Genomic DNA, 11,058 nt, shown 5'->3' on the forward strand with positions numbered 1-11,058 from the left:
GGCAACCAATGGAATGGGAAAAGATACTTGCAAATGACATATTGGACAAAGGGCTAGTATTCAAAATCTATAAAGAGCTCACCAAACTGCACACCCTATAAACAACCCAGTAAAGAAATGGCAGAAGACATGAATAGACACTTCTCTAAAGAAGACATCCAGATGGCCAACAGGCACATGAAAAAATGCTCAACGTCGCTCCTCATCAGGGAAATACAAATCAAAACCACACTCAGATACCACACCTCACGCCAGTCAGAGTGGCTAAAATGAACAAATCAGGAGACTATAGATGCTGGTGAGGATGTGGAGAAACGGGAACCCTCTTGCACTGTTGGTGGGAATGCAAACTGTTGCAGCTGCTCTGGAAAACAGTATGGAGGTTCTTCAAAAAATTAAAAATAGACCTACCCTATGACCCAGCAATAGCACTACTAGGAATTTACCCAAGGGATACAGGAGTGCTGATGCATAGGGGCACTTGTACTCCAATGTTTATAGCAGCGCTTTCAACAATAGTCAAATTATGAAAAGAGCCTAAATGTCCATCAACTGATACATGAAGAAATTGTGGTTTATATACACAATGGAATACTACTTGGCAATGAGAAAGAATGAAATATGGCCTTTTGTAGCAACATGGATGGAACTGGAAGGTGTTATACTAAGTGAAATAAGTCATACAGAGAAAGACAGATACCATATGTTTTCACTCTTACGTGGATCCTGAGAAACTTAACAGAAGACCATGCAGGAGGGGAAGTAAAAAAAATAAAGGTTAGAGAGGGAAGGAGCCAAACCATAAGAGACTATTAAAAACTGAGGACAATCTGAGGGTTGATGGGGAGTGGGAGGGAGAGGAGGGTGGGTGATGGGTATTGAGGAAGGCACCTTTTGGGATGAGCACTGGGTGTTGTATGGAAACCAATTTGGCAACAAATTTCATATTTTAAAAAAATCAAGAAGTTTTATGACTCAGTAATATAGGTTTTTAGAAACAAAATACCTCCATGTCAATTTTTATGATGTTTTATAAATCTTAAGGTAGTAAACAATACACAGTATTATTTTTATTGTAATGTCCTATTGGCTTCTAAAACAATTGGAGATCAAAATCACTCAACATATTAAACTCCAAATTTTTATTCACTAGAATTAATGTGAAATTTACATGTAAAGTAAGGAAAGTAGGCTCTCTAGGAAGGTATAGCAACATATATAATAGACATACAGTCAACAAAGATAACAAATAAAATTTTTAGGAGTCTTCCAACAATTTCATCCTCCAGACTTGTGGGAGGAGTAGTAGACATTAATATCCAGTTTTTACACGTCATATCCAGGCTGCTCTTGCTCCCTAGGGGAAAGAAAGAGAAAAATATCCTCCAATAAATATATTTATAATCTTGATCCTTTAAACTCAATTGAATATTTGCACTGTAAAAAAAATAGTAATGAGGAAACATCCATACACATCTGTAACCCACTAATAAATTAAAATACTTTGCTCCCTAATGAATTAAAATATTTTCCATCCACTCATTTTGGCCATTTTATATCATAATCATACATTTCTCTACATGGCAAACATGCCTTTCTTTCTAAAAAGAAACAGCTCAAGGAGCTATCAGAATGACCACTCTCTTGTCATGTTATCAGTAGTCTAGTCATGAAATCTTCTCTGCAAAGTTATTTACAATCATTTATATTGGCATTGGTGAAATTGCCATTCTTCCAACTTGTATGGACAGTATTAAAGGGAAATGAGAATTTGGACACATGGAAAAAGGTAGGTGATAAATTTTTTTTTAATTAAACAGCAAAAGGTCTTTTTAATTTTCTTGATCTTTCCTCAAGATCCTCTCTCTCATTATTTTGGTCACTTAATAAAACATCAAACATTTAATTTCCTCCACATTTCTGTGTTAACCAAATAATTTTTAAAAATAAAGTATTTTACTTTAAAATGCTTTCCAAAAAGTATTATGGAATTTTAAAAGGTATTAGCATGCTCTCTGTTTAGCACACTGTTGGAACATCTTACCAAATGCCTGTCAGGTAGGGAGTTTAGAACCATTCTGAACTCCTTTTTCAGGAATGCAAGGTCAAATAAATGAAGTAATTTTCAAAGCCTTGCATCAAAGTTCCTTTTATATACTCAACTTAAAAGGAGCATCAGTACTTTTTAAAAGTGGCAATATTGGGGAGGCGCCTGGGTGGTTCAGTTGGTTAAGCATCCCACTCTTGGTTCCTGCTCAGGTCATGTTCTCACTGTTCGTGAGTTCAAGCCCTGCATCCGGCTCTATGCTGACGGCGTGGAGCCTATTTGGGACTTCTCTCTCCCTCTTGCTTCTCTCCTCCCTAACTCATGCTGTCTCTGTCTCTCTCAAAATAAATAAATAAACTTTAAAAAAATTTTTAAAGTGGCAATATTGGGGTAGGAAAATATTTTTTGCTATTTTTACTAAAAAAACAAAAGGCAGGTTGAGTTGCAAGAGAGAATGAGGGGGGGCGGTGGATAAATGAGGTTTGTGCAGTGTTACCTTCTTCCATCCTAGCAGCCTTGGTTAATTTCTGTAGTAACCAGCCCCATTCCTGGAGGAGGGAATGGCATGCTCCAAATTACACAGCAGTCACTAGCAAAGTAAACACCTAGAATTTCCCCGACATTCAACAATTCCTTTTGCCTATGTTTCAGAAACAAAGGGTGAGAATAATATATGGATTTACAAAATGCCTTTCCTTCCCTCCTATAGCCATGGCCCCAAGCTTGTACTTCTTTAATCTGTGTTCTGAGGGGCACCTTGAATTTCCTTCAACAACAGCAAGAGACCAAAATAGGAAGTGAGAGAAAGACCAGACAGCTGGTGGGGACTGAAGAGTGAGTAGAAACCTTTTCTCACCTGATTTAATCCCGGGTAGTGGTAGATAACACGGCTCCTTGGTTTTCTCTCTGTAAGCTTTTGCTAGAACAAAGTGCATTCAGCACAGGTGGTCTCTTAGCAACCTTGGTTCCTGTGTCAAAGCACATTAAAAGGTTTTATTGGATAGTGAGGTTGTGTATGAAGTGGAGGACCAGGGAGCCTACTTGGAGAAACTCTAAAATTACTCTCAAAGAAGTCAGAAAGGAGAGCTCAAAGAGTGGACTTTGGAAAATATGACAGTTAAAGTCTAATTTATCACAGAATTGTACAGCAATTCTGTACAGGAATTGGCATTCACCATACTTTTTAAACAACAATTCTCAGGGGGTGGCAGAATGGCAGAGATGTTTAAAGGTAAATACTTGGAACTACTAAGTAAGTTCGGAAACCTAAAACACAGTACAGTGATTATGGACAATAAAACTATATTATAAACATTAAACTTGCTAAGAGACCAGGTTTTAATTGTTTTCAATACTAGAAGAAATGATAATTATGTGATGTGATAAAGGTGTTAGCCATTACTACTACGGCAATCATACTGCAATTTAAATGTATCAAATCAATATGTCGTACACCTCAAACTTATGCAGTGTTATAAGTCAAACACCACTCAATTAAAAACTTCCCTAAAAATTATTCTAAATATATTTGTTTCAGTATCTTCTATGACAACTCTTTATGTAAGACCATAACCCATGCACTTGTGTGTCTGCTATAAATTCTATAAGTTTTCAGACTTTGTATTACTTTTATGAACAAGTTAGAAAGTGGAGGAGTACATTTATTACAAAAGACCAGGCTGCAAAATTTAGGCACAAATGAAAGATTATGTATCCAATGAAATGATGGTTATTGCAACTATGAGATAATAAAAATGCTACTTAGAAAATTATGTTTAAATATTTAAATAACATTAAAAGCCATCCCTTATGACCACCCATTACACTCCTAGACATATACCCTAGGCATGGATATCCTGCACCAGGACACAGATCCAAATATTGTTCACAATATTCTCCACTTAGAAACAACCCAAACGCCCATTAGTACATAAATAGATAAATTCATATAATGGAATATTATTCAATAATGAAAATTAAGCTACAACTAACACAACAGCAGGGGTAATTTTACAATCACAATATTGAAGTTTTAAAAAGCAAGGCACCAAAGAAATACACAGTGTACAGATACATAAAGCAAAGAAACAGCTAAAAGTGCACAGTTTAGGGGTGCATATGCAGATGGCAACAGTGTTGGAGGTAAATTTATCAAGAAAAGCAAGGGATTGGCTAGCATAAGTCAGGATAGTGGTCAGTGAGTGGGGGGAAGTTGTGGCCGGTTGAGACACATCCAGCACCGTTTCATTTCTTGCCCTGTGTGGCGGTTACACTGGCAATCACTTTTTAACCACTTGACAAACAGTACATGTAAGTTTTATGTGCTTTTCTATATGTATGTTAGACTTCACAAGTGAAATAATTAAAAAGAAAAGAAAACCGAGAAAGATCTATAAATGATCACAGAGCCTGAGTTTGGAAGGAAGGACTGTGATTTTTTATCCGTGCTTTTTCCATTTCTCACATTTTCGTTTAAAAGGATGTTGCTTCCCTTAGAAAATAAGGAAAGTAGTTTCAAAACTGCCAGTCTTCTTCCTTTTCCATATAATGAAAAGTAATGTATACTGATTTTTTGTCAAAACAATCACTTAAACAAGTATGAACTTGGGAAAATTAGATCTATCAGTGAAACATTTTAATGACAATATGCAACTTATGTGAAAAAGTACAAATAACATATTTTTAATTAAAATGTTTCACTGACAAATTTAATTTTCCTTGAGTTCATTCTAAGTCTGTGGCTAAAGAACATGTTCTTGTCTCAAAGTGCTCATGATAAACAGGAATATGGGCATTTCCTGTTTGGTTCTTCTGCTTGATGATAGATCTGTTTCAAGATCTAAATCAGTGGAAGGATGCAGATTTGTAACATCGCAAGTTTACTGATGCACTCAGATTTTACTGTGGATTAAAACTATGAGTGTAACTACTCTTTGATTTACATTTTGCCTAATTGGTTCTTACTTACCTAGAAGCTTCATAATCAGATGTTTTTTTTCTCCAGGATTGGAGGGACATTCCTTTTGGGGGAAAAACTATTTAACAGCAACTTTCAGGGGGAAAAAAGTGATTGCTAGTGTTTTTTATTGGCTATAACATGCACCCAAAATACAAATTTCAAACAAATTAGGACACTTCTAGAAGTATGCTATAACATATTGAATGTGACTATCTCAAGACCATGGTCTTATCTTGAACGTGGTATTTAAAAATCATAATTAAAATAATATCACCTCCAATTTCTGATGTAAGACATCCAAGATTATCCTGGGCCAAATATATTTCATGTTGAAATTTCAGATGACTCCAAATTATTTATCATCTCATTTGAATGCCTCTACCTACCTTTCTTTTCCCTATTTCCAGAAGGAAGTGGGAATCAATTTATTATTTTATAGAATGTTGTACTGAAAATACTCTGTTATCTAGTTTTTTAAACTTGTATTTATTTTATCTTCTGACCCCACTAATAGTTCAAATAATCTAATTCAAATTGACCTGTTCATTGTTTACTGAATGGTTGAAAAGTGGTATCCCACAAAGTAAGTTAGACAAATGAAGAGTAACAACAAACTTTGGTCTCTGGAAGTTGAATTTCACTGTATTCCTTGTTCTTCACCCTGCCATCAGCTTGTACGCTCTTGCCTTTAAAACCTTTACAGTCTTGTTTTTAAATAAAATGGGGCTTCTCAAATCAACTCTGACTTCTATGACCACAAGAAGAATGCATTTGCTAAATGGCTTGGCCCTCCAGTAAGGCTCACCATTTTTTCAACTTCTTTCAACCTCTACTATTTCCCCTTATTAGGCATGGATTCTTGGTCAAGACAAAGAACAGAACATACTTTGGAAAGTCTCATTTTCAATCAAAAGAAAAACACTTTTCATTGGATTAAAGTTTATAGTCTTAAACTCTTGAGTCATGTTTCAAAAATATTTCCTTTTTTGACAAGAATTTGCTAATCCTACTCATGTTTCCATCAGTATCTAATGGACAAGATAATATTGACCAAAGTTCCCTGGAGATACATGTTGAAAAATGACAAATAATGGAAATCTGTCCATTTTTATTTAATAGGTCACTTAAGTAAAATACAATAATTACTATTTATTGAGGGTCTAGCATGTGCCAGGCTGTGATTATGTGCTATTAGGAGATGTAGCAACTATCCAAGGCCACGCAGTATTGTGTGCTGGATCCTAGATTCTACTAAGCCAGGACTCTAGTCCCCAGATGGCACCATCTTTCAACTACACAGATTTGTTAGTGTTTTCAAATGAAAAGTTACTTTTGAGGGGCACAAGGTGGCTCAGTCAGTTGAGCAGCCAACTTTTCATTTCAACTCAGGTCACAATCTCACAGTTCGTGGGTTTGAGCCCTGCATCCAGGCTCTGTGCTGACAGCTTGGAGCCTGCCTGGGATTCTCTCTCTCCCCCTCTCTCTCTGCCCCTCTCCTGCTCATACTGTCTTTGTCTCTCTCTTTCAAAATAAATAAATAAATAAACATTAAAAAATAAAAAAGAAAGGCAAGTTACTTTCGAAAAGATATGTATTACAATGGAAATTGACCATACTGAAACGGAAATACCCACACGTAATTATTAATGACTACTCTTCCTCTTTGGTCCTGGCTCCTTTCTGTGTATAAACTGCTGGTCGAATAATGGGCTAGACAGTCTTGCAATTCTGAGAATGAGAACCCTGAACTTGCCAAGATATCTATACAACAGCCAGTTGTTCATTTATTCACATCAAAATAATCTGGTCTTTGTAAGCACTCACAGACTACCAATGTGAGCTTACTGTCTAGCAACCAGGTTTGCTGAAAGCAGAGGTTTTGAAACCTATTTTATTAGCTCTCTTATTTGCAATTTTATTCTTGTTTATTATTACTTTGCTATCTACACACTGATCAACTTGTGACTGACAAGCGTTTCCCCACGACCTCCTTAACATTAGCTATACAAAGAAATAACAAGAATGTTTTCAGCCCATAGTGGTTGAGAGACGGGTCTGAAATCACACTGATGGGGTTTCATTCAAATCTGCTACTTACCATGAGACCTTGGACAAATTATATGAACTCTGTGCCTTAGCCCTTCTATAAAAAGGGGATGAAAATAATAGTACTTATTTCTTAGGGCAGTATGAGAATGAAATGAGATGATACTTATGCCTGGCAAGTACACATAACAAGCAGCGATAACTATTATTAATTATATTCTAGCATATTACCTCCTAGATGGTATCCCTTGAATGAATCATTCTTCTCAGGTTTTCCTTAAACACCTAAACACACAAAACCATGGCACGTTTACTCATCCTTTGAAACCCAGCATAACCCCCTCTGTGATCCATCCTGACTTCCTTAGGCAGAATTTAAGACAGGTCGTCTATGACATTGCACTTCACTACCTAGTATTATATTCATTTGTTTGCATAGACCACCCCATAGGCTGTTGCTGGCTTCCTAGCAAGTGAAGATGACGTTACCCACCCTGGATCCCAGTGCCTTGTAGTATATGACACCAATTCATCTTCAACAAATAACGATTTAATAACTGCACGTAAAGTAGAGGCTTTTTCAGAAGACTGAAAATTCACTTTGTTTAAATGACAATTACAATAAGAAAAACACATATATTAAGTGTACCTTTCCAGAAAATATTTTAAAAATAAAATCTCAAAGTTGGGTGTCTTCTGTTTGTCTCTAAATGGAAAATATCTTTCTCATAAAACTTATGTTCAATAAAATTATCTTTTAGAAACTTGATAAGTCATATGGGAGCTATGTCTTGCTAGTGTTTTTGCTTCTGTATTTGTTTTTTGCTTGTAATTAGGGAACCAAGTCAAGTTGTTGGAAGGCAACAAAAATGTGGCACCAGCAATATGGGATTTTAGGATAGGAATGACTTGTTGGGATGGCTACTGTTTCTACAGCATAATGGAGATTTGCCCCTTTAAGACTCCAGAAATGGATGCTGGTGTGGCAAGCAACTCTTCAAATTTGAGTCTTTCAGAAGTTAACTAAAAACTCAGGCCTAGTCAAATGGATTTTGTGTGTTAGGTAAGTTTCTAAAATTTGTGTTCAAGTTGCATTTTCTGAACTAGGTAAGGCTCAATTAGATTCTGCCCAAAGCTGAATCATGTAAGAAAGGAAACTGAACACAAATCTGAGAAATTAATTCAGCAATGATGAGTCTTGTATGAGACAAAGCTTGTTGAATGAGAATCATAATAAGCAGCATATGGATTTACACTTAAATGTTTGCAGGCACAATTGTTGTTCCTTGTTTCCTGATTAAGACAGGATTTCCAACAGATTTTTCTCTTTCCAGCTAAGAAAAACAATAGTAGATAAAGACCTGAAATATGCGTGGAAATGTTGGCACTGGAAGAGATTTCTGAAATTCCATAAACTTCCCCTTGGACAAACGAGGCCCAGAGAAGTACAGGAAGTACAGCAGCTTGCCTGAGGCTCCACAGATACTTTTGTTAAGAAGTACTATCATAATTGTCTCAGCAGTTTTCTGACATTTGAGATAAATTGGATTCTGCATTTCACCAGACTTGGCCACTTAGAGAGGTTCTACCTTCATTACCTCTGAAATTCTTTGATACAGGCCAAGGTAAGACCAGAGAGTCTAAAACAAAGTAAGTCACAAGTGAAAACTGGAACACTTGGCAGGTCAGACTCCTGAGGCCAGAACTTGACAAAGTGGACTTCAATTGAAAAAAAAAAAAAAGTACATTTTGTCACAGATGGTCAGTCAACAGAGGAGAGCGAAGACAGAGCATAGGTTTTAGAGCCAGACGGAACTGGTTTTAGATCCTGGTTCTGGCTAGTATTACCCTGTAGCCTTGGACCTGGCATTAACCTCATCTGCTACCTTATCTGGAGAGCAAAGATAACATCTGTCTTGCAGGGAGTTGAAAGGATTTTATTTGTAACTATCTAACTATTGTTAGGAAGGGCCTGCAAATGCTTTGATTTAAATCTCATAAAAACTTATATCGTGAGTAATTAGCACTCCTATTACCTTAGTTAGGGAAACTGAAGAGCAGAGAGGTTAAATAAACTACTCAAGGTCACACACCAGGGACAACCAGATATTTGGATGAAGGTCTGTCTGGCTCCAAAGCTTTAGCCACTGCAGTATCTCAGGACTGGTAAAAAGGTAAGCCAAGAGCCCAGCATGCCACCTCGCACTTGATACAGTAGAGGTTATTACAGTGAAGCAGCAGAATCAGAAAAATGGCCACTTCCCCGCAGCCCAACTACAGGGAAGAGAAGAGTGACTCAGATGAATGAGAGGAAACCAAAGGACCTAGACAGGAAAGGCCCAGGAAGTTGAGGCAGGTGTGCAGACATGTGGGCAGCAGGGTGCTGGCTTGCCTGGCAGCACTCACGATGGTCCACCTGATCCCCAGTGGGGTAGGGGCAGGTGGGATTCCCAGATCTGTGAAGTTTGGGCCTTCCTGGGCAATCCATGACCATTCCTCAAATGTTTTAAGTACGTATCTTGGCCCTAAAATGAGCTATTTTTCTACACACGAACCAACATCTCTTGCTAATCATCCATTACAAGACTTCTGAAGGTTGAGATTTCCCACTGCCACATTCCTGCCCCAAATAGGAGTTTGTGCATGGCCCCTAAGAAGACATAAATTGCCCAGTTACAGGCATTTAATATGAAGAAATCTTCTGGAACCAAAATAATCAAAATGTTATCAACCTTCTCCCTGCCAAATTCCCCAACCCTCTTCATGAATCACTGCTGTAGAGCACACTTACCAGGCCCGATGAACTGCCCAGAGCCTGGCTGGGGGCCAGCCCTGCACCGTTTCAGCAGGAAGCCCCAGCACAGCAGTGCATCCAATGTGTGTCCTGCCATGATGTGAGGAAGCAGGAGTGAGACCGGGGATGTCTGTTAGGTCTGTGTTTTTCACCTGCAGAATTCATAGAGCCAAAGCAGCGCCGCTCCGAGTCGGGGGCTGGCAAGTGGAGGAGAGTGGAGAATGTCTGCGCCTGTGGGAGTTCTAAAAAGCATCTGGCAAAACCTTTCAAACTACTTTCTTGGCCTGCAACACACACTCTGCATAAATTCACTGGTGGCAATTTTTTATTCATTAAGGTACAGATTTGATTTCAGAAACCAGCTAAGTGCTTTTCGGAGTCCAGTTTAGCTGAGAAGGTAAATGGCTAGGTTGGAGAACAGAATTTCAAGTTAAATGAAAGTCTGTGGCCTTTTTTAAGGCAGAATTATATTTCCAGCATTTAGCACAGACCTGAGAGAAAAATAGGTGCTGAGTTAAGAAATGATCAGGGAGTGGGGCGCCTGGGTGGCGCAGTCGGTTGAGCATCCGACTTCAGCCAGGTCACGATCTCACGGTCTGTGAGTTCGAGCCCCGCGTCAGGCTCTGGGCTGATGGCTCAGAGCCTGGAGCCTGTTTCCGATTCTGTGTCTCCCTCTCTCTGTGTCCCTCCCCCGTTCATGCTCTGTCTCTCTCTGTCCCAAAAATAAATAAACGTTGAAAAAAAAAAAAAAAAGAAATGATCAGGGAGGTGGGGGGTAGAGGGGTGAGGATGAAATGCAACTTTAAGGTGCGACTCTTCTATGCCTTTCCAGCTCATTACTTAGAAGTTGAACCCAAAGAGGAGCCCTGAAAGCCTCTGAATCGCTTTCCAAGAATGTACAGCCTTCCAAGGCGATGTGCAACCAATAATGTCTGTTTTTGGTGAATCAGTTTTGCATGTGAAGGCCCTGTGGAGTCTGGGCCCTGTCTGTATTCTGCGTGTACTTCTCATGTCCCATGAAACAAGCCCATTCTGACTGGTAGCAAAATCACTCGTGAAATGACTTCTTTCTTCTAGTACCGTCAGAGCTCACTGAAGCATTGTAACCTGGCTCTATGTCTTGCACACAATAGGAATGAAATAAACTTGTGCATAATGAAAGTCCGTAGAGGAAAGAAGAAACCTCATACCCTGAGTTACAAGGGAACACTT

General features: G+C 38.3%; 1 protein-coding gene across 1 annotated transcript; it reads right to left on the reverse strand.

The window, feature by feature from the left end:
- Window positions 1-1,196: 1,196 nt before the first annotated feature.
- MRLN (myoregulin) lies at window positions 1,197-1,337 on the reverse strand. The gene has a single exon (XM_015543602.2). It carries the CDS (start codon window positions 1,335-1,337, stop codon window positions 1,197-1,199), a length of 141 nt encoding a protein of 46 aa, XP_015399088.2.
- Window positions 1,338-11,058: the final 9,721 nt, after the last annotated feature.

The sequence above is a fragment of the Panthera tigris genome, chromosome D2 (genome assembly GCF_018350195.1).
Source record: "Panthera tigris isolate Pti1 chromosome D2, P.tigris_Pti1_mat1.1, whole genome shotgun sequence".
Classification (NCBI taxonomy): Eukaryota; Metazoa; Chordata; class Mammalia; order Carnivora; family Felidae; genus Panthera; species Panthera tigris.

Excerpts from the sequence above, each read along its gene's own strand:
- MRLN (XM_015543602.2), bottom strand. The coding sequence starts at position 1,337 with ATGACGTGTAAAAACTGGATATTAATGTCTACTACTCCTCCCACAAGT.